The sequence below is a fragment of the Trichogramma pretiosum genome, unplaced genomic scaffold (assembly GCF_000599845.2).
Source record: "Trichogramma pretiosum strain Unisexual culture from Peru unplaced genomic scaffold, Tpre_2.0 scaffold89, whole genome shotgun sequence".
Classification (NCBI taxonomy): domain Eukaryota; kingdom Metazoa; phylum Arthropoda; class Insecta; order Hymenoptera; family Trichogrammatidae; genus Trichogramma; species Trichogramma pretiosum.
The window spans coordinates 106,571-134,568 of record NW_019641656.1 but is presented as its reverse complement, the minus strand read 5'-3'; the positions used below and the strand labels follow the sequence as shown (position 1 = coordinate 134,568).

The 27,998-nt window shown below is 42.8% G+C and overlaps 4 protein-coding genes across 6 annotated transcripts; all 4 read right to left on the bottom strand.

Annotated features, from left to right (window-relative positions):
- Nucleotides 1–1,993: 1,993 nt before the first annotated feature.
- Nucleotides 1,994–3,211, bottom strand: LOC106651726 (ankyrin repeat domain-containing protein 27-like). The gene has a single exon (XM_023460126.1). The coding sequence runs from the start codon at nt 3,209–3,211 to the stop codon at nt 1,994–1,996; it is 1,218 nt and encodes a 405-aa protein (XP_023315894.1).
- A 15,048-nt stretch (nt 3,212–18,259) lies between these two features.
- Nucleotides 18,260–18,607, bottom strand: LOC106653681 (ankyrin repeat domain-containing protein 39 homolog). Its single transcript, XM_014373212.1, has one exon. The coding sequence runs from the start codon at nt 18,605–18,607 to the stop codon at nt 18,260–18,262; it is 348 nt and encodes a 115-aa protein (XP_014228698.1).
- A 1,371-nt stretch (nt 18,608–19,978) lies between these two features.
- On the bottom strand, nt 19,979–21,581 carry LOC106653721. 3 transcript variants are annotated; one of them, XM_014373258.2, is made up of 2 exons: nt 21,511–21,581; nt 19,979–21,259 (listed from the first exon to the last, which is right to left on the bottom strand). In XM_014373258.2, exon 2 carries the CDS (start codon nt 21,240–21,242, stop codon nt 20,031–20,033), a length of 1,212 nt encoding a protein of 403 aa, XP_014228744.1. In that variant the 5' UTR covers nt 21,243–21,259; nt 21,511–21,581; the 3' UTR covers nt 19,979–20,030. The 3 variants fall into 3 exon arrangements, with proteins under 3 accessions (XP_014228744.1, XP_014228743.1, XP_023315909.1); XM_014373257.2 differs by having other exon boundaries at nt 19,979–21,375; nt 21,511–21,579; XM_023460141.1 differs by having other exon boundaries at nt 19,979–21,236; nt 21,511–21,579.
- An 880-nt stretch (nt 21,582–22,461) lies between these two features.
- LOC106653680 (ATP-binding cassette sub-family G member 8) lies at nt 22,462–27,790 on the bottom strand. The gene is made up of 3 exons (XM_023460125.1): nt 26,992–27,790; nt 25,209–25,808; nt 22,462–23,347 (listed from the first exon to the last, which is right to left on the bottom strand). The coding sequence occupies exons 1-3, from the start codon at nt 27,788–27,790 to the stop codon at nt 22,671–22,673; spliced, it is 2,076 nt and encodes a 691-aa protein (XP_023315893.1). The 3' UTR covers nt 22,462–22,670.
- Nucleotides 27,791–27,998: the final 208 nt, after the last annotated feature.

Sequence of the window (27,998 nt, the reverse complement as noted above, 5' to 3'; positions counted from 1 at the left end):
TTTTATAAACGTTAAATTGACAACCTGTAAAAAGTACACTCCAATATAATTTAAGACAATTATGAAAATGTTTATAAATACTTACTAGGCATTGGCTGTTGTTGGTATCGAGGTATTGAATGGTGACTATAATCTGAAGATAAAGATTCCATCAATTCTTCGTGTTCCTCCCTCATTCTCTGGACTTGTTTACGCAACGCCTCATAGTGTGCCCGCATTTCCTCGTATAACTCTTTGTAATTGGGTGCAGATTCAGTAGTTTTTGCGTAAATCTGAAAGATTAAGTAAAAACATTAAATTCAGTTTTCCTATTAGAATATAAAATATAGAATATAGAATAAATATAGAATGTAGAATATCAATATGGTATAAATTACTATTAAACTGTATAAAAAAATTACGAAAATAACTCTAAGATATACACGAAGTATATGACATAAATATGATATAAATAAATACATACGATTTCTTCGCTCCTTTTCTTTGAGCGTTTGCGAGCTTTCTTTGGCGCTGAGGTAGACTCGAAATCGCTATCATTCTCAACGTGTGAATCCGCTTCCTAATCGCAAACAAGTACTTATTTAAAATACAATGCAAAAAAAAGGATGTACATTTATTTATAATATATTTATACGTATACGTACAGCATGACGCTTTACCGCTGAAACTTTTCCACAATCTTTATTGTTATTACTTGTTATTGGTGATGAACTAGAGTCAAACAAATCATCAAGTACTTCATTTTCATCATCATTCTAAATAAAATAAAAACATTTAATATTGAAAATTCATTTGAAATAAATACCTATTTAATAAAATTTCGATTAGAAAACCTACTTACCAATAAAGCGTTCAAATAAGCAGCTAGAATATTTCTTTGAGCATTTTCCTCGTTACTATTTTTTTTTTTTTTTTTTTTTTAAATTTTTTCGCTTTGCTTTGCTCTTCTTAATCGTAATTTCATCAACTTCAGGCTCTTCATCTGTAATATTGTTATCGGACAATTTTTTACCACTTTCATCGCTGCTAAAAAAATGCGATGAGATTTCGGTTATGTCGTCAGTATCATCTGTAACACTTGTGTTCAATGTTGGAATTCCATATCTATTAGATTGAGCTTCGAAGACTTCGTCATAGTTTTCTGCCCATATACAATATAGAAAATTGGTTATTTTGCGTTTCGTTTTTATAATCAAGATAGATATCAAGCATCATAAAGAATTGTAATATCGATATAAATATTCTATACTAACTTGAGGCGAAAATAACAAAACATTTCTTAGATTTCTCAATTTTGTCGCGTCGAAACTTAAACTTTTTTGCTTTGAAAATCGTTTTATTTTTTTGGGAGTCTTCAAAATTAAATTTTCGTACTTCATCAGCTTTTACAATCTCGCGAGTCTCCTTCTCACCGGTTTTTTCGCCAGGTATTTGTATGAACAAATATACCTCCTCTTTTTTTGACGTCATTTTATCTTTTAAATTCAACTCAAAGATGTCAACTGACGAGTTATCTTCGCGTCGTCAAGGATTATTTAGCAAGGCTAACAACCGCGCGACGAATGTTATCTCTAGCCAACTTTAGGTTTGTTTGATTCGATCCCAGCAGAATCGTTGTAATAAGGCGCTGTAAGATTGGTATACACTTGGCTTTGCAAACCAGAATAAGACAAGCAAGCGAATTATTACTTTTGTATACTTAAAATTGTTATCTTTTCACTGCCATAAAATCAGATAATAAGTATCGTTTACACTGCAAAGAAATGCTCTTTGGTGAATATACATAATAACTACTTTTTCATCTTGAATTAGCGGGATCTAAAAGATACGTAGGTTCAATTTTCTTTTTTCAAGTCGTTCAATTTATTTTTTGCTCAATCTACAATCAAATAATATTACAATGGAGTATTTTTGGAAAAAAGTTCTCTGTTAAGCTTTACGGAACAATGAATAATACAAGAACATAAATAAAGTACTGGAAATACATTTATCGTTATGACGAGGTTCGGCCTGCAACCGCCAAGCAAATATTGCACAAATCTCGATTGTCCAGGTTCTTCAGGACCATCTCGCAACAGATAATCGGCAGCCGTTTGTGGATCAACTCGTAGAAAGGATCCAATGCCCAGCGTCGAAAAAATCCTCTCGATAGTTTTTCGCACAGATGCAAAAGACAATTCTCTTCATTCTTTTTTGAAGTCTTCATCAATTTATCAAACCGACGCGCGAACACGAAATAGTCCCTATACGTGAGTAGCTTTTCCTCCTCTTCGGGTCCTAAGTGGATGAGATCGTAGAGCGACAGACTCGGAACGACCATTGCCTGTTTCGCCTGGCTCACGAACTTTTGATTGCGCAGAGTTTTTTCAAGATACGACGACGGGTTTTTGAACAATCTCTGTTCGACGAAAAAGTTCATGATTTTCAAGGCTTCGCTTCGATTGAAATCATATCCTCTTGCCTCGAGATGTTCGGCGATGGCCAGGGTACCAGCCGCTAAACTCACTTCCAAGGAACAACGTGGATCGTCTCGGAGAATCAAATCGTGTGTTTGGAAAGTGCAGTTGGACATATCTGCGCCACGACTCAAGAGCACATCGACGGTGTTTGGCAATATATTCTCCAGGGCCCAGTGCAACGCTGTCTTCCCCTTCTTGTCTCCGGCATTGACCTGGACCGTCAGCTGCCTTTCATCACAAATCTCAAACAAAATCCCGACGAGTTCATCTTTGTGGTCTCTTTGGCAGATAAGGTGAAGAGGGGTGCTTCCATCCTCGTCGGCCAGATTCGGATCTGCGCCGCCTCTCAGCATAGTTTTAAAGGCCTTGTTTTCACTCCAGGCAAATGTCAAATGCAACGGAGTCTTTCCCTTCGCATCGCGAGCATTTGGATCGGCCCCATGACTCAGCAGCAATCCGACCACATCCTGTCGACACTGCTGCATAGCCACGTGCAGCGGTGTCCGACCCTCATTGTCCCGGGCGTCGATGTTCACCTGCTGCCCGACTTCATCGCAGACCGACAAGAACCTCTCGATCAAGCCAACATGTTCGGGTATACGGAACTCGCACAACTTGTGCAGAGGCGTCCTTCCCTCCCGATTTGCTTGGTTCGGATCGGCGCCGCTTCTCAGCAGCCGCTCGATCGCTCGTCCGACTTCGTCGTCATTGCCAAGGATCGACGAAGCCAAGAGTAGCGGCGAGTCGCCCATTTCTCTCTGTGGGTGATTGGGATCCTGGCCGAGCTCGAGGCACTTTTTCACCGGGTAGTGACTGGCTAATTTGCCGAGATAGTGGAAAGTCTCCCAAACAATGTGCTCGGCCGTTGTTCACACTCGCACACGATTATTAGTTAACTCGCGATACAACAAAATATATTTCTTTTTTACACAAAAGTCACTTCAGGAGCAATCGCTATTTCTCGATGTTCACACTGCCGCGTTCGAACGTATACTGATCTCCACAGTCAGAGAGTAAAAAAAACACACGGCCGAATCATTGAGAGAGACAGAGACAGAGAGAGCCAAGTCGTAGTTCGTGAATAACAGTATAGATTTCGTACGCCCGGAAAAAAAGATAAAATGTAGTTCGGCTGCCTGAACTATACATTTTATCTTAAGGTGGCTCATCAGTAAAACGGGAATTGACAACACATGTTTATGAAACTGCAGAAATGTCATTTAAAGTTCCCTTGATATGCTGTAGAAATTTCAGCATGGGTTATCGAACTAATTTTTGAGAACGAAGCCTTTAAAAATAGCAAATTTAACACGGGCTCTTACGGGAGGCCACCATAATTTCATACATTTTACGCCATCACTTTTTTTATTAAACTACAGATCTTAACCAAAAACGAGTATGTTATGCTTCGAGTCACTACCTTTCCTTAAAAATTACCCCTTATCGAACTAACTAATGAGTAATTAAACAAAATCATTGATTTCGAATAGTGCGAGCGGTTGTCTGCCTAATGCGAGAAAGAGACAGACAGATGCCTCGCTGTACTATTATTATGATTGCTGACGAGCCAACTTAAGAGAATTAACATGAGAAAGCGACCAGCTGCGCTAACGCCCGTAACCAACAGCTGAAGCACATGGCACTTCGCTACTTTCATAAGCTTTCTCGTCAGCAATAATAACAATAGTATAGCGAGGCAACCGCTCGCACTATTCGAAATCAATGATTTTACGCACATTTTGTTTAATTACTCATTAGTTAGTACGGTAAGGAGTCATTTTTAACATACCAATCGAAAGGTATAGTGACTTGAAGCATAACACATATACGTTTCTGGTTAAGATCTGTCGATAAGAGCCCATATTAAATTTGATCTTTTTTCAACGGCTTCGTTCTAAAAAATTAGTACGCTAACCCATGCTGAAATTTTGACAACACATCGCGGGCACTGTAAATGACATTTCCGCCAAGTTCTATAATCATCTGTTGTCGACCCGTTTAGTTTTACCGATAAGCCACCTTAAGATCGTCGTGCTTCGTATGAAATAGTTTGCTCGACGAGTGCGAGGGCTCGATTCGTATAAACAGCCGGGAAGGTATTGTAGTCTTGCTGCGTAATCCATCTCGCGATTAACTAGAGCGATTTCGCGACGATCATATGCCGATAATCGTTACATCGACTAAATGCTTTAGCCAAAATAGGTTCAATGAACTCGAGTACCTAGCGGAGGAATCGTTTTTATGACTACACATTATCAATAAAACTCAAATCGGTGCGAGGAAATTTAGCGTCGAGCCCTTCAGATTTTTTTACAAAATTAGTATCAAAGTGCTCCTCCATCCCAATGTAGAGAAAGAGACTGCTCGATTTTTGCAATAATACTGCGTAAAAGCATCGTTGTCGATGCAACCGATGCACAGATTGTGTTTGGTAAATATGCACTCGTAAATACGCGCTATATATATAGCATCTATACGTAATGAGCCTCGAGCGGCGAAGAAATGCTATGCCATGTTTGGAAGCTATGTTTGGATGCATTGTATTACACATTAGTTGGGGTATGAGATTGAATACAGATTAAAAACACGCCGGTTAAGGGTGTTTCACTTTTTTTCCTTCATTATTTCGATGAAAAAGCCAAATATTCAAACGTAATGAACCTACTTTTTCCTATGAATATCGCAAAACAACGAGGAACTATACTCTTTGTACGTTTGCTTTAACCATCGGTTTGACTGACTGAAAAACATGTGTGAACTTATTTCAAGTACTTGGTTTTATGAGGCTGAAAAATTGCTCGAGTAATCGCCAAGCCAAAGTGTTGACAAAGTTCAAAGATGTGCAGACAATATACAAACAGATTGATTTTAAACTTAATTGTAAACAATGTAGTCGTGAACAGTCATTACAGTGCTTCTTGTCGAACAAATTATAGTACGAGTTCCTTGTAACGATACAAACATAATTTATCGAATACGATTAGAAAAAGAAAAAAAGCCAAGAAAATCCACAAAGACAAACTTCTTGACAGATGCTATAATTGTTTGGTATCAAAGATTATTGTCAAATAAAAAGGCTGGAGCAAAGGCAAAAAAAAGTTCGAGACTCGCAACGAGTGCAGATGGTAAAGAAATTTCAAGAGCTTTTTCTTAATAAATCACCACCAGGCTGTGTTGCGTATAATACATATGAGTGTTTCTGACTAACTTTTAAAATTGCACGTACTGATGTGTAAGTCAGGTAATTTACCATGCACAGTTCTGAAATTTTATCAGGGTCTTTAAGAAGACTTGAGAGATCTACACTTTTATTTTTGAGCGTTTGGGTGGCCCGTCCTTTTTGTATCGCACGTTTGAAAATCGATTTTACTCTTGAGTCAAAAAACGTACTGCGAATAAAATAAATTTTCGATAGCTTCTTAAAAAATGGACTATTAACCAAATGATCTGAAATTATCATGTTACCTTCCTTTATTCACATACTTTAGAAAAATTTGTGACCTGAACTTGATCCTCCTAAATTGGAAATTTCCCAGAATGTTTTCCGCGCGTACTGGATTATTTGAACTTTTAGCTTTTTTTATACATTTTCATTTTTTACAATGGACTATTGTTTTTTTTTATATCTGTATATGTAGGCATAAGCACTCATAGATACGTCAGGCGACGTCACGATACATGTATGAACGTACGCGCCTTATTTGAAAGCCAGCCTTGTGCCTGCGCGCACAGCTCACACAGTAAGAGCGTTAGATCGTATTTAGCCGGCGCCACACACAGTCGCTTACCAGCGACTCCGAAAGCCCAACAATAAAGCTTAACCGTTGTAACTGTGCCTTTTACTCTTCTTCACCTCAAACCTTCACTCCGGCAACCGCCTCTTCGGGACCGCTAGATAGCCCGACCTGGCGGCTACAAATAAATATCTACATTGGTGACCTCCGACAAGAAGAAGCTCTCAACATCTTAGCTTCATTAACAACACCGGTCATCGTCGTCATCGAGACTCATCGTGCCGCAGCTTCCCGGGTAGCAGCATCGAAGCGTTTGGTAAACCACCACCATAGGACGACCTGACCGAGATACGAACACATCGCCGGAGCGAGTGAGTACCAGCATCTTCATCAAGCACAGCAGCGCTTCGTCAAGGAGGATCGCGACCCCCAGGGCGTAAGCAGCAACGGCAGCAGGCTAGCCAGCGAAAAACAGAAGGTATTTTTCTTGGCATCTACCGGGCTTAAGAATTTTCTCTCGCCGTGGCGCAAGGCGAGATCTCAGCGGGATCGAGAATACCGATACCACATTCACGACATCGGGTTTTCTACCTAGACGCCGCTTTTCCTGCCGCTCTGCAGCGCGTAATCATCATCTAATTACGCAGCCAACCAATCGCCATTTTTCATCAATCGCCGTTCCGGCAGTAACGTATTTATACGTTTGGAGTTTTTTGGCAGCCATCTTGGCACTTTACGGCCACGTACGCGGCGCACCAGCTTTTCGACGAGCGAGACAGCCGCGCTCCGGCCATCTTGCTGCGGCTCGCTCCGTTTTGCGTCAACACATCTCGCAACGGAAATTCGTTGGGCGAGCGGATTTTTGGCGGCCATTTCATCGTCGTCGAGCTTCGTCTTGCAACGTCATCGGCTACCAGCGACTCGGCGGGCCGCGCCGATTTTTCGCGCATCGCCGTCACTGCTACCACCATCAACGGATTTCGGAGCTCTCTCTCTCCCACCTGTTCGTCGAGGCGCGTCTGCTCCTGCTGATTGCGTCCGAGCCTGCCGGCGCGTTGCTGCGATCAACTTCGATTAAGTCGTAAGAATTTTGTGTACAATCTTATCGCAAACACTTGGTTTGGCCCGCGCCAAAAGAAGAGATACTTGAGCTGGTCTGCTATTTATTTTTTATCAGTTTTTAAGCTTTGACCTGCTGCATGCGTTAGTTCGGTGCAGCTTCTCGCACCTCGAAGTTTTGACTTCATAGCGAGTCGTCGCCAACACCGTAACGATTCGTACGCAGCGGATCGTTCTTGATGACGATTTATTCATTTATTTTTAATTAGATTGTTTAGTTTAAATTTTGGATTTCGACCGCGCTCAGGTATTCTCATATGAAAGATAAACAAAGCAAGTCACCCAGGAGCGAGCTTGCGTGGCCGAGTGTATTTATGTATGATGTAATGTACGCGTTTGTGTGTTGTACGGTGTGCGGCTAATCGAGCCTTTGTTTTGGAGTTCGGTGTACGCGTTGGATTTTGGCGAGCGTTCCGTGTTCATTTAACGATTACATTGAAAGTTTGTATACCGTCGGTGCACGTGTACTCACGACACCGTCGTTATCGTCGCGCAGCTGTCTCGTGTCCCCGCGTTTGAACTTGTATATCGCAAGTAAATTTTCGACCCCTGCCTTGCCGCGGCACTGTGGCTTTTGAATTGAGAGTGAGTTTTTTCGAGTTTGACTGATGCGTGCGACTCTAAGATTTGATTAGGCTGTTATTTTCTTTTGGATTTTTTTCTCCACGTTTTTGATCGCCGTATTGCATTTAAGCCTTTTTACATGGGCATTGAGAGATCACCCGTTAAGTCATCGCCGTATTTGTTGCGTAGTAGGGGGGAACATCGGTCTGAGAATACTAGCGATACAGCATCGGTCAATAGCGACGCGAGCGCGATGTCCAGCGACCAGCAGCAGGCCTCGGCTTCCCGAGAAGATATTAATAGACTCAGAGAGGAGATGATCGAGCGCGTCGAGTCCCTGTTCGCTCAGCACCTCGAGCGTCTTCAGGCGCAGCGGGGAGCACCCTCAGCCATTGAGGATCTGGCTGCTTTAAGCGGTGCCCTTCGCGTTCCACAGAGGCCCGAAATTTCCCTTCGTCCTTTCTGGAGAAGCGCGCCAGATTTATGGTTTAGCACGCTTGAGGAGCGATTTCAGAGCAGAAACATTACCGAGGATAGCGATAAATATTTTTGCGCTATTAGCAACCTCGATGAAGACCTCATTCGAACTGTTTCAGCCGCGGTCGGCTCGTCAACCGTTGAGCGATATACGAAATTAAAAGATTCTCTCGTTCGTAAATTTTCAATGAGTGAGTCGGAAAGTTTGAAAAATATTTTGGGTAATGTTAATATGGGCTCACGTACACCATCGGAATTTTTGGAGTATCTTATTTCGAGCGCGGGTGGCATATTGGGCAGAGAAACGGTCGTGCGAATTTGGCGCGAGATTATACCGGCGAACATTGGCGTGCATCTTGACGATATGATTGACGCAAGTAATGAGTCGAAAAATGTGAAAAGGGCTGATTACATTTATAATTCATTTAAGCGCGATTTCGATAATAGGGTTTCTTTCGACGTTGCCAGTATTTCGAGGGGCGCGAGCGAGCGCGACACGGATATGCGTATCGATAACCTGGAGCGCAAACTAGACCGCGTGTTGGAAAGTATCGAGTCCCGCGGTGACGGACGCAGTCGTCGTGGCCGCGAGTCTGATCGTCGGCGCAACTCCGGCGAGGGTTCGGGTCGCGATCGCGGCGGCTTGTGTCACACGCACTACAAATACGGTCGTTTTGCTCGGCGATGCGCCGACCCGGATTCGTGCGCGTGGAAGGAGCCCGTTGACGGTAAAAGCCATCGCGGCGATCATGGCAAGGATAGATCGAATGGTAGTAATTCTGGCCCCGATAAGTCACCTCAATCAAAAAACTCTCGGACTCCGGCGTAGCTTCCGAGACGGCTGCGTCGGACGACTCTATTCGTCTCCATATAGAAGATATAAATTCCGGATTAGTTTTTATGATAGACTCGGGCGCAGAGGTGTCGGCGATCCCTAGGCCGAGCGAGTGGGAGGCGAGACCCGTGAGCTTTGGCATGACCGCGGCGAATCAATTGCCGATACAAGTTTATGGTACCAAGAAATTAGAAATTAAATTTAGCAAGGACAAACCCTTTTCTTGGACCTTCGTTGTGGCGGACGTACCCTACCCTATAGTGGGAGGAGATTTACTCAAATGTTTTCATTTTCTCCCTGACCTTACCTGCAAGTGCCTGTTGGACGCATCAGGTGCGGTGGTCGGACGTGGTTTTATTTCCCGCATAAATCGACGTAAGCTAGCCATTTGCAGCTTATCATTACGTAACGATCAATCAAAATTTTTTCAAATTTTAAATAATTTTCCTGAAGTATCCGGACGTGCTTCCCCTAAGCGGATCTCAGGTAGCAATGTTTTTCACTATATAGAGACAGAGGGTAAGCCTATTTTGCACAAAGCGCGTAGGCTCCCTCCACATAAACTCAAGGCCGCAAAAGAGGAGTTTTCCAGACTCCATAAGGCTGGTTTAATTAGACCATCCAGTAGCCCCTGGGCTTCTCCCATCCACATGGTACTCAAGAAAGATAACTCTTGGCGTATCTGTGGCGACTACCGCCGCTTAAATTCGGTTACGAAGTTCGACGCGTACCCCATACCCCGTCTTTTAGATTTTACTGTTATGCTCGCGGGCAAGTCAATTTTTTCGACGCTGGACTTAAAGAAAGCTTTCAATCAGATTCCCTTGAACCCAGACGATATTCCCAAGACGGCGGTAATTACGCCGTTCGGTCTGTGGGAATATAACGTAATGACTTTCGGCCTGCGGAACGCGGCGCAGACGTTCCAGCGTTATGTGGACTCTGCGCTTCGCGACTTAGACTTCATCTTCGTTTATCTAGATGATATTCTCGTGTCATCGTCGTCGGTACACGAGCACGAGGCGCACCTCGAGACTGTCTTTGAGAGACTTCAACGGTTCTCGCTGCAACTCAATGTTGACAAGTGCGTTTTTGGCCGTGACTCGGTCGAGTTTTTGGGATATCTGATTTCGCGAGACGGTTATAAACCTTTAGAAAAAAAAGTAGAAGCAATAGTTAATTACTCGAGACCGGAGAACATAGAGGAGCTACGTAGGTTCCTGGGAGTGATTAATTTCTATCGTAGCAGTATACCCCACGCCGCGGAGATGCAAGCCCATCTTAATAAATTTTTTACCGATTCACGTAAGAACGATAAGCGTCCAGTCATCTGGGACGCTGACGCTGTTGAAGCTTTTGAGAAGTGCAAGAAAAGTCTCATTGACGTAACTTTGCTTGCATTTCCGCGGTGCGATGCCCCGATTCGCGTGGTGTCGGATGCCTCGGACCGGGCCATGGGCGGCGCTCTTGAACAACAGGTCGATCAGACCTGGCTACCCCTATCATTTTTCTCACGTAAGTTTGATTCGGCTCAACTGCGATACTCGACGTTTGATCGTGAACTGACAGCCATGGTAGAATCGGTTAAACATTTTCACTATTACCTCGAGGGACGAAAGTTTACCGCGTGCACCGATCACAAGCCCTTGATTTATGCGAGATCGCTGTCGCAGGAGAAAGCGCCCCCGCGACGATTGAGACAGTTCATGTACTTAGCGCAGTTCGATATTACTTATGAGTACCTGCCGGGCAAGTCCAACGATGTGGCGGATGCCTTGTCGCGCGTAGAGGTACCGGAGCCCGGGTCGACTGAGGTGACGCGTGGAGAGCCGGCTCTGAGCGTGCACAGCATTGACTTCCCCGCGCGTTTTGACGTACGTAGATTACAATCTGCGCAAAATTCTGATTCAGATTTACCGAGTATTCTTGACGACCCTGCGTATCCGCTGAAATTGAGTAAGATTCCGTTTGGCCCGGAGAAAGTAGAAATCTATTGCGAGCGACGCGAGAACGTTACGAGACCGTACGTCCCCGCGCAATTAAGAGATGAGATCTTTTCATTATTGCACTCTCTTTCGCACGATAGTACGAGAGCAATGAAGAGACGGATAAAACAACACTTTGTGTGGCCAAACATCGATAAAGATATTGCGTCGCGATGCAAAAATTGCCTGGACTGCCAGCGCGCCAAGGTCACCCGACACACAAAGCCTATTCCGCTGCGTTTCGATACCCCGGATGCGCGATTTGACCATGTCCACATCGACATCGTGGGCCCGTTACCGAGCTGCGGCGGATACCGTTATCTCCTCACGATGATGGATCGTTACACTAGATGGCCAGAGGCCGTCCCCTTGCTCGACACCAAGGCCGTCACGATCGCTCGCGCATTCTACCGTTGTTGGGTGGCGCGATTCGGCGCGCCTCTCATTTTGACCTCGGACCAGGGGGGGCAGTTTGAGGGTGGCGTCTTTTCAGAGCTTCTTCAGGTATGTGGCGTCAGGCGCTGCCGGACCAGCGCGTATCATCCGTCCGGGAACGGTTTAATCGAGCGTTGGCACCGCTCGTTGAAGGCCGCTTTTATGTGCTACTCGAACGCGGAGAATTGGCTAGAGGTTTTACCCTCTGTTTTGCTCGGGCTCAGGACTAGGTTGATTAGCGGCGCGGATTGCAGTCCGGCTGAGATGCTGTATGGCGGGCCGTTGAGAATTCCGGGTGATCTCTGTTTTGACGAGGAGACCAAGGTCGATCCTAAAATTTTCAAAAGTGAACTTAGAGCTCATATGAGCAAAGTAAAACCGGTTCTCGTTGATCACAAAAGAAAACAGGAAGGTTTCGTCGCCGACGACCTGAGCACGTGCTCTCACGTTTTTAAGCTTGATAAAAGAATAACAACTGCTCTTGTTCCACCTTACACAGGACCCCATAGAGTTTTGGATCGAAACGATAAGTTCCACACTATCACTATCGACGACCACGGCCGAGAATCGGTCGTTTCGATCGAGAGGCTGAAACCGGCTCATTTTATAGTCGCCACCGACACGCGCGAAGCAAGTAGTGACTCAGTCGTGGCAGCGGAAGCTGTAAACAGCCCCGTGCGCGCATCGTCGTCTGAGGGGCCTGTGGCACCTGTGCGAGTGAGACGCGCCCGCAACACCAGGCGTGGAAGGCGTAAATAGCGTCGAGTTCCAGCGAATAATGTCCGAGCCTCCGTTGTCGAGGGTGGAAAATTTTCCACCGGAGACGGTGCGCAACGACTCGCTGATTTGATATTCGTTCGGCATTCGGTAGCTGTGGTGTTTTCCAAATAGTCACTCTCTTTTTCTTCTTTTGTTGCGCAGGCCCCACGATGGATTCTTATATGGCGTTGTTTGAGGCGGTTCGCATCCAGCGGGAGTCGGCGCGGGATTCGTTATGGGCGAGCGACCTTACAAATACGGAAATTTGCCTCCGCGAGTTCCTCCCGCAGGTAGAAGAAGTCATCAATCAAAGATTGCGTCGCATTAATCGCAAACGCATGAGAGACGGCGTCAGCGTCGCGGCTGCGTCCGTTGACCTGCGGTTGCCGGCGTTATTTCATAACGGCGAGCCGGTGAAAAACCTCGAATTAAAGAATATCTCTGGTTACTTACATCGCAACCAAGTACGTAGTATGCTCGCAGACGCAGGTGTACACACGTGCGACTTGACATATTTTAGGCCCAGGCCCCATTCAACCGCCGTCAAAGTCGCGTGTCCATCTCTGACATCGTCGTGTAGGCTTCAACTCGCAGCGATGCTGAAGAGAGTCCTATGGACTAGGTATTCCAGTACACTTCACGAGAGCGAAAGTCACGTCGTCGTGCGTCCGATCCTGCAGACCGGCCAGCGTGCGGCGGCCGTGCCGACGAGCGAGCTGATTGACCCTGAGTCCTTATTGAGTAGAGTAGTGAGCCATGTTGATTTGATTGAGCATCTCTCGAAGATGTTGTCGTATGACGATCTGAGCAACGCGTGGCTCCTCTGCAAAAATTTAAACCTCGTGCGCCTGCTGATGAGGAGGAGGGTAGATTCGGCTTGGCCTGGTTTCGTGGGCCAGAACGCGCGGCAAATGATTAAAGATTATATTTATCGTTTCCAGCCGAAGGAAGTCGTGCTCTCTGAGCAGGGCATTATACGCGACGCCGCCGTGGCATTTACGGTGTTGGACTCACCCTCCGGTCAATTACCGTTTTCTTTGCACCTGCTGGACTTAACGGGTGTGCGTATAAATAGTCAAATTATAAGCCTTATCGGCGAGTCGTACGCGGTAGTCGAGCTTAAAATCGCGGAGGCTAGTAACACCTTGAGTACGTCTTTTTCACGCATTCGACCGAGACAGCTGCGCGTCGACGATAATAGCCACCTCAGAGGTGATTTTTTGTCAGAAAGCAAGAGCACGCTAGAAGTCTTGCATTTGAACCGTTGCCGAGAGGTCGCGTTCAGACCGATTATTGACGTGTTGAGAGATAACCTTATCTTGCGAGAACTGTATATGTATGACTGTACTTTTTTAATTAATAATCAAACAGAAGCCATGTTGCGGCTCTTGGAGGCTATCGTCAACGAGGACACGTACGTCGAAAAACTCACGATTGCATTTAGCAATGTCACAGTCGAGCAGCCGTTTGACGGTCAGTTTATAAACCTGACAAATAATTTGACACTTAAAGAGATTAATTTTTCAAACAATACGCACATAGCTAAGTTTTTGCCTCTCATAATCATAAATGTACAGAACATTAAAACTCTTGACCTGTCAAACGTGCCGCTTCTCGATTATTTAGATTTTACCGAGATGTGGGCACTTGAATCGCTAAAGATCTGTTATTCGAGGTATGTTGTTTCGTCGTTATCGACTATTTTGGCGGATTCATTTAAGTATCTTTCGGTAATAAACAATTTGGGTAAAAAGAAGAGTAAATGTGTCGATTTGAACTGCGTCGAACATTTAACGCACGCGGATAAATTCTTGTTTAGTTTTTATAAATGTAAAATTGTAATTCCAGCTTTACTGGAACAAAGAATTAAAAATAATCAAATCTCGCTTGTACGTGACGAATTGAATGTCACTCTTGCAAGGGACCAATAAAAACTACGTAGGTAATGATATAATTAGCGTAAAATAAACGCGTATGTCTGAATGAATGAGTGTACCGAGTAACCTCTGTAGTCAGTAAGATTAGAGTAACCGCTTCAAATAAGAAGTTTGTAATTTTTTTTACATAAAAACAAAACTACCTGTAAATGTATCTTATAAGAGTCTACGATAATTGTAATGGTTGTTATTGTTTAAAACCAGCGATAAGATTCAAAAAATCAAATATGTAATTCCATTAGCAGAAATAAGTACACATTTACTCAATGTATTGTTATTTTTTGCACGAATAAGTGCAGGTAAAGCTATCGGCTTTCAACTAGTTTATGTATTCAAAAATATGTAATTAATGCTAAAACATTTGTTTAATAGCGGATAAACGTTTGTAAATCGGCTACTAAGTGCTATGCATACATTTGATACAAGCCGTGTAGTTCTCAGTTCCCTCTAACCCACTGGGGGGGAGGTATGTAGGCATAAGCACTCATAGATACGTCAGGCGACGTCACGATACATGTATGAACGTACGCGCCTTATTTGAAAGCCAGCCTTGTGCCTGCGCGCACAGCTCACACAGTAAGAGCGTTAGATCGTATTTAGCCGGCGCCACACACAGTCGCTTACCAGCGACTCCGAAAGCCCAACAATAAAGCTTAACCGTTGTAACTGTGCCTTTTACTCTTCTTCACCTCAAACCTTCACTCCGGCAACCGCCTCTTCGGGACCGCTAGATAGCCCGACCTGGCGGCTACAAATAAATATCTACATATACATGTTTAAAAAGGGCTGGAAAAGACGAACAAAATGAGCCCAACCAGAACTCTGTCCCTTATTTAATAAGAATTGTACGCTGGATTGAACATTCGATAATCCTGCGTTAATCACTTGAAAATTTTTGAAAAAAATTTTTTTTTCATGAAATTTTTTTCTACTATGAATAAATTAATTAATTTATAAAAAAAATTTTTTCATGGGAAATTTATAAACAATTTTTATAAACAATTTTTTTTTTCATGAAAAATTTTTATAAATATATTTTTTTTCATGAAAAATTTTTTTCTTATCATGAATAAATAAATTATTCAACAAATAATTTTTTTTCACACACTTTCTTTTTTTATTTAAAAAATTTTGCTATATCATCAAGGGCAAGGCCGTAAAAAAAAAATTTTACATTTAATTCATTTATAATGACTACGCAATTCGCCTACGTAGATAATTATGTGCGGGATGATATAAGTAATGTCACATGAAAACACATGAAAGAAAAAGGGGTTTTTTCGCTTCAAAAAGTGCATAAGGAAACTTGAAAAAATCCAAAGAAATTTAAGGTCATGTTTTTCAATGCATAAAACAGAGAAAAAAATTTTCGAGTTTGATATTGGCTCGTATCGCCGTATATAAATTTTCCAAATTTTTAATTATTTTATCTGAAGGCCTGAAGCCCTCGAAAAATCTGAAGAAATTCAAGGTGCTTAGTTTTGTTGATATGTACTATTATGAATTTTTTCAGATTTTTTAATTACTTCAGGGCTTCAGAATGAATATAAATAAAGAATGGACGTTTATAGGGGTGGAGGGGGTAGGAGGGGGGGATGGGGAGTAAAATTTTGGCTTTAGGATTTTTTTACCATGTACTATAACATATCAAAAGCGCATCTAGATCGGTGTCATTCGAAAATTTGAAGAAGTTTTATTTTGACCCACATTTAAATCGGGTTTCCCAAATGGACTATGGAGGAAAATAAAGCCCAAAGTTATTTTTGGGATTCTTTGTTGATAATATTCAAGAAAAATTCATTCCGGATACTGTGCCGCTAAATTTTTCATCAAAAATTTTTTTAGGCGTTATTTTAAAAGTTAGTCAGAATCACTCATATATAAGGAGCCCTTATTATAATCAATTTTTATTGTGCCACGAATTTATTATTATTAAGAAAGACTCAACATTTCTTGTCAATCATTCGCACTGAATAGTTTTTAAGTAAATAACATGTATTTCATCAACAAATTATTAAAAGCGTTTACATTTTTCATGACAATTGTCAAAATTGATACCGCAAGTTTCTGGAATAAAAATGTTGTCAATGTGACTGGGTCTTACCTCGGACTGTGTGCTGACTAATACATTTTTTTATATTTGAACAAATAAAATTCAATGATGTTTTTATTGTAATTAATCAACGTGGAGAATATTTCATTCTGGTGTCATCTCAGCCTGCCAATTTAACAAACATTCGTAAGATGGATGCGACAGCATTTGTCGAATTAGAAGGAAGTTTTGCGGACAATTTACGTCTTAACGGAAAATATGTTAAAGAAACTAGATAAAACTAGCTGAAAAGTCTCTCTTACTAATAGTCTAAAAAATGGTTTTCCACTTGCGGGTGCGTTTTTTCGACGATAAACCATCTGGCGATCGATCTTGTAGCTCGAAGTGTAAAGTGAAGAGAACGAGGAAATAATAATTTCTGGTTCCGAATTCCATTTTCATCGTTGCAAATTATTCAAATAATGCAGCTGTTTTCTTATAATATTCCGAGTTCTATATATAATAGAGTTTAAAAACCTATAAACACATAGATGTGGTATATAAATAAATGAGTCAAATAAACATTTCCATTTAGATTAATCGCACAAATTCCTCGAATGTTATCTCATTGTAGTGTAAAAACAATCTTCAAGTTAAAAAAAAATCGAAAAATGTTTAGAGTTAAATGAGGTGATTTCTTAATTGTAAACTAATTAAGGTATTACATCGGTAAAAATCACTTTCATGCGATTTTCTTGAAATTTGGAGGGTAGTTAGTTTTAGTCAACATAGAAATACTCTACAAATTACAAAAAAAACCGACCGTGTAGTTAACGAGATATTGAATTTTAAAATTGTTAAATTAACATTGGTAAGATAGGAAAATTTCGACAAAGTTGCACAGAAAGAAAAGTTTTCATAGGATTTTAATAAAAATTTAACTATACTGGTACATTAGACCATAAGGAATACTGGGGCGAAAGATTCGGAAAATCGGATTGTCCGCTGCGTGCACACGGACATGCGCTCGGACATGCTTGTGTGGTATAGTCACCCATGAAATTTTGATACTGTACTTCGTGCGCGCGCAATGTTACTCGCGCGAAGCATGTGGTATAACTTTTGGCTCCGATTGTAGCCGATGTAATACCTTAATTGGTAAACTTCTCAAGTCGATGTCCATTTTATTACAGTTTCCTCAAATTTGTTTACGCTATTTGTATAGGGGTAGTACGAATAATCAATTTTCCGAGTTTTACTCGAGCTCGACGAGTCGAGTTCGAGTCGAGTTTGTTCGAGTGATCTGTATTCAGCCCTAATCTGTATAGCACATTCATTTTTTATAAGAGGATCTAGTCTAAGCTTAAATATTATGTTTTCGTATTCGTAAGAGTTTATGGGAGTAAAAGAAAGTTAGACACAAGATATGTTCAGATACGAGATACTTGAATTTATAGAGTTTCATTTACAGTTCTTTTACATTAATAGTTTTTTATATTTTTTTATTGATGATTCCCTTATAACAATTACAAGTGTAAACATTTCAATTACAAAATAATGAATAAAATAACGAGTTTAGAATTTATTTACGCGAATGCTACATAGAAAATCTGCAACACTCATTACTCTACGAACGTGATCATCAATATCACGAGCTGCGGTCGTCAACCGCCAAGATGGTATCGAACAAATTTTCGTTCATCAGCGTTCCAAGGATCATTTCGCAGCACTCGATCGTCAGCCGCTGGTGTATCAGCTCCCAGAAAGGATATATCGCCCTGCGCCGGAAAAATGCCAAGTCGTTGCTGTAGCTCCTCCTCCGCCGTGCAGGGGTGTCAAGCCCGCGCCGCGTCGAACGCCCTGGGACTGGCGCCTCTGCTCAGCAGCGTGTTGGCTTCGTCCCAGAGGCCGCGTTGTACACGGTCAATTGCAATGGTGTACAGCATTTGGATCGGCCCCATGTCTCAGCAGCAATTCGACCACATCCTGTCGACGCTTCTCCATGGCCAAGTGCAGCGGTGTCAGACCCAGATTGTCCCGGGCGTTAATGTTCACCTGCTGCCGGACTTGGCCGCAGACCGACAAGAACCTCTCGATCAGCTTGATATGATTGGGGCTACGGGATTCGCACAACCTGTGAAGAGGCGTCGATCCATATCGATTGACTGCATTAGGATTTGCGCCGTTTCTCAGCAGCAGCTCGATCGCTCGTCCGACGTCGCGGTCCATGTCGTGGTTCGACGAAGCCAAGAGTAGCGGCGAGTCGCCCATTTCTCTCTGTGGATGATTGGGATCCTGGCCGAGCTCGAGGCACTTTTTCACCGGGTAGTGACTGGCTAATTTGCAGAGATAGTGGAAAGTCTCCCAAACAATGTGCTCGGCCGTTGTTCACACTCGCACACGATTATTAGTTAACTCGCGATATAACAAAATATATTTCTTTTTTACACAAAAGTCACTTCAGGAGCAATCGCTGCGTTTATTTCTCGATGTTCACACTGCCGCGTTCGAACGTATACTGATCTCCACGTTTTAGTGAGTAAAAAACACATGGTCGAATCATTAGAGAAAGAGAAAGCCAAGTTGTAGTTCGTGAATACCTGAATAGATTTCGTTCGCCCGGAAAAAAAGATATAATGTAGTTCGGCTGCTCGAACTTTACATTTTATCTTAAGGTGGCTCATCAGTAAAACGGGTTGACAACAGATGTTTATGAAACTGCAGAAATGTCATTTAAAGTGCCCTTGATATACAGTCGAAATTTCAGCATGGGTTATCGAATTAATTTGTTAAGAACGAAGCCTTTGAAAATAGCAAACTTAACATGGGCTCTTATGGGAGGCCGCCATAATTTCATACATTTTACGCCATACATTTTTTATTCAACGATAGATGTTAACCAAAAACGAATATGTTATGTTTCAAGCCGAATAAAAATTGAAAAATTCAAGTGCACTTGAATACATTTTTCTAAAAATGTTATATTGTTGTAAATAATTTAGTCTTTAGTACGAATATATTTTTGTCATTCTTGCCAAAGCATAATATCAATACATATTGATATTATTATCATTTCATATTAAGAAGTGTTAGAAACTATCTTATTTATAAAAGCTGATTGTATCGTAAAAGTAGTAGCCATAACAGCATTAATGAACATTAAATTTAGTGCACAGATTCGAAAGGAACTAAACCAATTTTCATTTCAATTAATATCATAAGTTCCTCTAATGGCATTTTATTATATTGTCAAAGCAACGTTTGAGTTTAAAAAAAAAGTCATTTACATTTTGAAGTGAAATTAAGCACATTCTTAATTGTAAGCTAATGACATGTTACACCATTCAAGTTAATGTCTACTGCATAATGCAAGTCACTTTTTTCTTCGATGAAATTTCAATTACAGTCTGAGATAAAGTAAATCGAAATATTAATGACGATAATTGGGATGGAATTTAAGAAAGTGAAAATTCATTAAAAAGGGAAAAGGCTCATTTATATGATAATGGTCAATTAAAGCGGCGTTGATGAGCATTTCACGAAAAAGCATCAAGTACAAAAGTCGGGGAAAAAGTTTGGATGAAATAAATGAATCAAAAGAATTTCATTAATTAACATTGATATTTTATTTATTATTCTTCATCCAATCATTACAATAATTATTTCTTTTGCAAAACAACGACAAAAAAACCACTCAATCTTGTACAATCTTATTCCTAGAAAACAAGCTATCGAGCTTCACCTCGTCGATCTTCATCTCCTCGAACATCGCGAGCTCGCGCAGCAGACCGCGCTCGGCCGCCAGGCATACGTGATACAGAATCGCGTTCCTGAACGGCTTCAGCATCCGCTCGCAGAGCTGCAGCTTGACCTCTTGACTCATCTCCGAGGGTGCCACTCGCATCAGACACTCCGTGGCCCAGGCGAGGAAGAACTTTCGGGTGAGTTTGGCGCACAGATGCTTGGCGCACGCGGTTTGGCACTCCTCGGGCAGCTCGGCGAATCCCGGCGACTTGGCCAGCCTCGCGTACTCCTCGTACGAGACGAGTTTGGTCGCGTCCTCGGCTCGCGTGTGCAGCAGCGCGTGCAGCGTGAGACCGCGGATCGCGATCGTCTTGGCGAAGCGCTGGAATCGCTCGTCCTCGTGCCAGCGCTCGTTGGCCTCGGGCGGCGCATTGAACAGCCCGTGCAGGCCCGACAGCTTGAGGATGAACAGGACCTTGGCGTGGTCGAACGGGTAGCCGTGCCTCTTCAAGCGCTCCATGACGGCCATCATGCCCGAGGCCGCTCGCAGCACGAGACACAACCGCGACTCGCCGACGGATCTGCGCAGCCACTTGCTGAAGTACACCTGCCTCGGGAAGCGGAAGTTGGCGAGATCGGCGCGGCCGTGCTCCAGCAGCGCGTCGACGACGTTCGGCTTCAGACTCGCCACGGCGCACTCGAGCGGCGTACGGCCCAGGTCGTCGCGAGCGTCGACCGCCACCTCCTTGCCTCGCTGCGCCAAGATCTTGAAGAACGTCCTCGTCGTGTCGTCCTCGTCGTCGCCGCCGTCTCGATTGGCCAGCGCATGCAGGGGCGTCCAGCCGATCGAGTTGGCCAAATTCGGATCGGCCCCGGCCCTCAGCAGCAATTCCGTCGAGCTTTTGCGATCGTGGTAGAGGGTCAGATGCAGCGGTGAATCATCCGTCTCGAGCACCCGGCAGTCTGGATCCCGGCAGAACTCGAGGAATTGGCCGACCAAGTCCGAGCGGCCGTCCTCGCAGGCGCGATGAAAGCGCGACACGCAGACCTCGTCGTTGCACACGAGGCAGCACGACGACGAGCGACTCAGCCGCTTGTTGAACAGGTAGTCGTCCTGGCGTAGGAATTGCTCCTTCTGGCTAGGTGTCATCATTTTCTCCATACATAAAATTACACACACTATGAACACACGTTTAACACTCGACTTTTAATAATAAAGTTGCTGCAGCAGGAGGATGAGAACTGTGTGCGCTGCGGCGTCGTATAGACTTCTGATGATGTACGTAAATTACGATCTACGAAGAGAAAGTATATTTCAAAAGCACATGGCAGGTCGGTGCACATGCACATGCGCGAGTAAGAGAAGAAGATCGACGAGAATTTTGAAAAATGCGATTGAACGGAGACTAAAAGTCCGAAGGTATACGTACCTATTTTCGGTCGACCAACTTTGTATTTTAATTATTTATACAGGATTGCTCTCGTCTCACCGATCGAGAGGCTCGACAATAATAACATAACATAATATACGAGTCAGCTATTTACAGCGACAAACAATAACACGTGAATACAATATTAACTAATTCGACAAAAACATTACAAATAGAGTCACCTGCTCAGTGATTGAAACTTTATTAATAAATTAATGTAATTTAATTATACTGAACTAATTCATCGGTAGTGAAATTTTATAATATACTTGAGCATTAATACTAAATATTTCAATAGTTTTCAACAACTTTCTGAATATATTATCATTAATTAGATGACTCTGAAAATGATTTCATTTGCTGGTAAAAATGATTCATTCACTGGTGCATCGTGTATTTTTTCCCTTATTTTATCAATGAAAGTTAAAAGTAAAAATTCTGCAAAAATTATATTCATTACAGTAAAGACATTTATTATTATAATCCATCTGAAAAACGTTGATTTGAGCTAAATTTAAGGAAAATTTGTTGAAACCTTTCATTCACTGGGGGTAGGTGACTCTATAACATATTTCTATTGAAGATGTTTGATTCATTTTATTAACCGAATATAGAGACACTACCGTTAATAGGAGCATATACCTTACTCGAAGATACAATAAAATGTTTTGCGATTTTAAGCTCCCTTCGAGCCTTCGATAAAAAATCGTAATGATTTTAACAAGTGATACATCGATGGTATACTTTTTTTGTTTTTTATCTCATTGAAAAATACGAGGAATCGTGCTATAGACGTTCGAACTCGACTGCATAAAACAATCGAGTAGTTTTTCGCGACGATTTCCATTTTAGAATCCCGAGAAATAAGTAAAATAATTACAATCATTAATAAAATTTATACATAATTATTATAACTTTTATTGAATTAAAAATTTACAAATCACTCTTATACATTTAATTATTGCACTTGTCACCAAAAACAAAAAAACTTTGCTGCTGCTGCCAAAGCCTCGTGTAAAATCGAACAATTAAATACTTTAAAAAAAAATTTTTTTTTCAAAAAATTGTCCATTATTACTTTCTATCGCGTATCGGCTTCGTCGGTTTCTCACGTCAATTATAACTTAACCAGGCGATCGTGACAAAATCCATACACAATCTCACTCTCGGAACTTGGCCTTGAAGCTGGCCGAGAGCGGCAGCATGTACAGCACCCCGTTGAGCAGCACCAGACCCGTCGACAGCGCCACGCATATCAGCAGATTGAGATCGACGTTGAGCACCCGCGACACGCTGTCCTCCTCCGCGACGAAGCGCTCCCTCAGATAGGCCGCGCCGTCGGCGTAGCGACAGAGCTCGGGTGGTCCGGCGGGCAGACAGGCGACCGTCGCGTTGTATCTCAAGCCGCGAAACTGCTCCGTGTCCAGGGCCAGCTGATTCAGGGCCAGCGAGGCGTAACGATCGGGACAGCCGAGAGTCAGGGGCCTCAGCCAGTCGGGCAGCGCCCTGAGACTGCGCAGCGAGCCCGAGGCCAGCAGCAGCATGGCCAGGGTGAAGTAGAGCACGGCGCAGGCTGCGGTGGCGGGCCGTTTGACGAGCATCATGCAGCCGCAGCAGAGCTGCTCGGTGCAGACGAACGAGGCCCACAGGACGGCGGTGGCTTTGGCCCAGGCGGAGAAATCCGCGAGCTCGACGATGGGCACGAGTATGCCGACGCTCATGACGGTGGAGACGAAGCTGAGCGGTAGACTGAGCAGCGAGTACGAGGCGATGAACATCGTGCCGCCGTAGAGGCCCTCGCGCTGCTCCTGGTAGTAGCGCGCTCGAAAGCCTGGGACTGTAATATATTTCATATAAATTACCATAAGGATTTGAGACACGAGCTTCTACTTATGTACCGTGATTTTGACTTTGCCACAAGCAGATTTATCGATAAAGAGGTACTCGCCATCTGGCGGTGGAGGACGACCATTGAGTTTGATTCGAGTTTTGTGTACAGCTGACGCAAATACTACGGTGAAAAAAAACTTACAGGCAAGTCCAACGAAAGTGGAAAGCTGGATCGGAAAAAAATATTTAGCTGCCACAGCAAAATTATCGAGATATGTTTCAATGCTCAATTTTGCTCAATTAATTTGCTGTGGCAGCAGAATATCTTTTTCTGATTCAGCTGCCACTTTGGTTGGACTTTCCTCTAAGATTTTTTTCAGTGTACATCATTATTGAAAAATTAATTTTTCATGGAAATTTTCCAATTCAAGCGTATAATTAGATCTGTTTTTTTCATTTTTGCATTCATTGCATGGTCTGTGTATTTTACTTAAAAAACAAATAAATCGACACTTATACATTAAGTTTCAAAGAAGATTGTAAATTCCTTAAAAATTTGGACGTCTAATTAAAATTTTGTATTAAGGTCAAGCATTTACATTAAAATTGATGTGTTTTGATAGTATATTTTTCACTCCCTAGGGGTAAAGTATACTATTTTTTATCAATTATTAAGCAGCAATTTTACATTAAAAACTGGCTGGTGATCATTGGTCCACCTAGACTAGACTTCAGTATCTCATACATAATTAGCTCAAATTATATATGCTTCATTGTCTTATTGTTCGCTGACAGATTGTAAATAAAAGAAAAGAAGAAGGAAAAAAAACAATTTACATTAATATTTAATGTAAACATTTTTTATCCAATTTTTTACGCATCTAATGTAAAACGTTAATTATATCGAATTTTGAATTTATAAAAAAAAATGAAATAAAATTATAGCTATAGCAAACACGAGAGTTTATACATCCTCAAAATCGTGCTTTGACTTAATCAATGCCAGTCTCTATCACTAACAAGGAGAGCTTTTCAGGTTCGGGTCATGGATTTGCTCCAAAATTTTTTTGCGGTCTCTTGGTACCCAATACTGAAACTCCCTGTGCTTAGTTTGATCTCATGGGCCTTAGGGCCCATTTCGTAGAGGATTTTCCACATTATAAAAAAATCGTTGTTATTTTCTATATTGAAGTACTTGAACGATAAAATGCAACGATCAAAAGTTTTAAAATTTTTCAAAGAATCTCTTTGAATTTTTTCAGAATTTTTTGGACCATCCACCATTCTCTTCAAGAAGTCCTAAAATATACTAAAAAAAGCGTCAAATTTGGGCCTCTTGAATTAAGTGATAGATGATCCCAAAAATTCTGAAAAAATTCAAGCAGATTCTTTGAAAAATTTTAAAACTTTTGATCGTTGCATTTTTTCGTTTAAGTACTTCTATATCGATATAGAAAATGACAAAGATTTTTTTATAATGTGGAAAATCATCTAAAAAATGGGCCCTAAGGCCAATGAGATCAAACTAAGCACAGGGAGCTTCAGTATTGCAAAAAAATTTTGTAGCAAAACCATGACCCGGACCTGAAAAGCTATCCTTGTAAGTGGCGAGTGTACATTTATCTGTAAATCCGCAAGTTGCAAAGTAAAAATATTTGCATAAGTTAAAGAGCTCTTCTTGATCGTGCTTCAACTTAATCAATGCCAGTCTCTACCACTAGGTGGCGAGTGCAAATTTTTCTGTAAATCTGCAAGTTGCAAAGTAAAAATATTTGCATAAGTTAAAGAGCTCTTCTTTGGGAAAGTTTGTTGTTCACTTGAAGTTTACCTTCTTTTTCTCAAGTCTTAGTATCAATATGCCAACTTACAGAGCAACACCGTGACGACGATCCCAGCCAGATAGAAGAGCGTCAGCACGTTGAACACCAGACCGTTGGTCTGCAAGAAAGCCGTCGACTGCTCGGGCTCCGAGTGCGAGTAATAGACGCTCAGTGCGGCGACGAGGAACGGCAGCAGAAAGAGGCGCGCGCCGAAGTGGCAGACGCCCGAGCGATTGATGGCGAAGGTGGCGGCCAAGCTGCGCAGATACAGGGCCAGCAGGGTCGAGCAGCAGCCGGACTTGACGCCGCCCCGGCTCTGCAGCGACTTGTGCGACGACATGGTGGCGGTCGTCTGGCCCGCGGCCACCGACGACGGCGAATTGTGATGATGATGATGATGGTGGTGGTGATGCTGGTGGTGCTGGGTCATGGACGAGGGCGTCGGGGCGAGCTGGGAAGACGTGGGCGTGCCGCCGTTGTCGGCCTTGGCCAGGGCCAAGGCAGCCGCTGCCCCGCCGAGGCTCGAGGCCGGCGCCTCCTTGAGGAAGGAGCCGCCCTCGGCTTTGAACTTGTCGACCAGCACCGAGATCTGCTGGTTCGAGTCGTAGAAGCGGTCGCGAGTGCGACGATCCACGGTGGCCAGACAGACTGTAAAGTGAACGAATGGGTAATGATACATTTTTTTATAAGAGATTTTTTCGAAAATAAAATTTCTTTAATAAGCTTGCATAGACTGGATGTTTTTAGATTTTCTATTGCATACATTGAAAAACCAAAAGTGTACGATTAGCTGTAAAATAGTATATAACTTGCGCAGTTTATACTATACCTTTTAAAAATTATTTTTTTTTTGAAAAAGTGTAAGGAGCTTATTATTTACTTTTATCAAACGTGTATTTTTTCAAGAGCATAGATTACACTTTTTGAAATACCATTACAGCAGATATATATGCTGTGCTGTGAAAACTTAATTTTCGTTTTAAATTAAATCTGACTTATACCATTATTTTTACTTTTGCTCTTACAGATTTACAGATAATGGTACTCGCCATCTAGCGGCAGATTGTATAACGTCTAAATTTTTGGAATAACAGTTGAATTGTAATTGTCGGATCGTTTAAAATGCGCCTAAATTAGGTAAATTTAGTCAATCAAAATCAACGTCAAAATTACATTTTTGTTTTTAATTTGCGCCTCTTACACTTTTTCTACTGTGATGATTCGTCAAAAAAGGTTTAAAAAACTTTTGAATACAGTAGTATAAACTGCGTAAGTTATCCTATTTCACAGCAAATTTTATATTTTTGGGTTTTTCAATGTAGGGGAGAGCGGGGTGTGTTGGCATATGAGGTAAGTTGGCAAAAATGCATATTTCTCCATACCACTAACTTGTATAGAAATAATACTATCAGTAGTGCTAACACCATAATAGGTTGTATTTGTATGCAATGGCACCATATCGGTTCAAGTCACTGATAAGGAGAAATATGCCATTTTGCCAACTTACCTCACATGCCAACACACCCCGATCTCCCCTAGAAGTATACCGAAAATTCTGATAACGAAAATCATATATTTAAAAAGAAAGTGGATTCGGCACTGAATAACTAATTTTACTTAATTTAGGCTTAATTTAAATGATACGACAATTACAATTCAACTATTATTTCAAAAGTGTAGACTTTATACAATCTGCCGCTAGATGGCGAGTACCATTATCTGTAAATCTGTAAGTGGAAAAGTAAAAATAATTGTATAAGTCTAGATCACCTTTACAACAAAAACTTAACATAACTGTAATATTATTGTACAATAAACATTCCACACTCACGATAGTACATCAGCGGATTCTCCAGCTCCGGGCACGGAAACCCGATGTACGTGAAGTAATCCAGCATGCTCCTGGTCGGGCCCGAGTACACCGTGCCACCCATGCAGAGCAGCGTCACCCTGGCGACGAACGGCAGCACGTCGGATCTCGGCGTCTCCATGGTCAGCAGCACTATGCTGCCTCGCCTCGTGGCGTACGACCAGAGCATCGACACGATCAGGTAGGTATTGAGCGGATCCGTGTCCCAGGTGGGCTCGTCGAGCAGCAGCAGCAGCGGCTCCTTGGCCAGCTGCACGCCCAGCATCAGTCGGCGATACTCGGGCTTGGTGAGCTCCGCCACGGGCCTGTTGGCCAGCTGCGACAGCGCCAGATCCGCCAGAGTCTGACGCACCCGCGAGTCCCGCTGACCCGAGAGACCCGCCAGCCGGGTGGCGTAAAGCAGAGTCTGACGGACCGTGAGCGAGGGCAGCAGGTGGCAACGATGGGACACGTAAGCGCCGTGACGACGGAACAGCTCGGGCGTGAGGAGGCTGCCGTTGAGACTGACTCGGCCGCGGGTCTCGCCCTTGGCGGTGCGCCCGGCGACGACGTCGAGCAGGGCACGCTTGCCCGAGCCCTTGGAGCCGAGGATGGCCAGCACCTCGCCGCCGTAGACCCGCGTGGAGACGTCCTTGAGGACGCTGGTGGCCTCGGCTTGGCCGGCGCAGCCGCAGCACGCGCCGAACGTGCCCGAGTCGCCGATCACCGGCAGACTGGTCGAGTAGTAGACGGACGAGACGTCGAGCACGCTCTCGGTCATCTTGTCTATTTTTTTCTTTTTTCTTTACTTTTTATTCATTCGATTTAAAGTACCGGCGTAGGCGCAGCCAATAACTTTTTCATCCTACAAAAGACAATACGCGTCGCTTTATTTTATAGATCCTATATTTAATCGATTATTAACGATCGATTGTCGCGCGCGACACGATCATTATTATGGAATTCTCTTTTTTGCGATATTATTATAA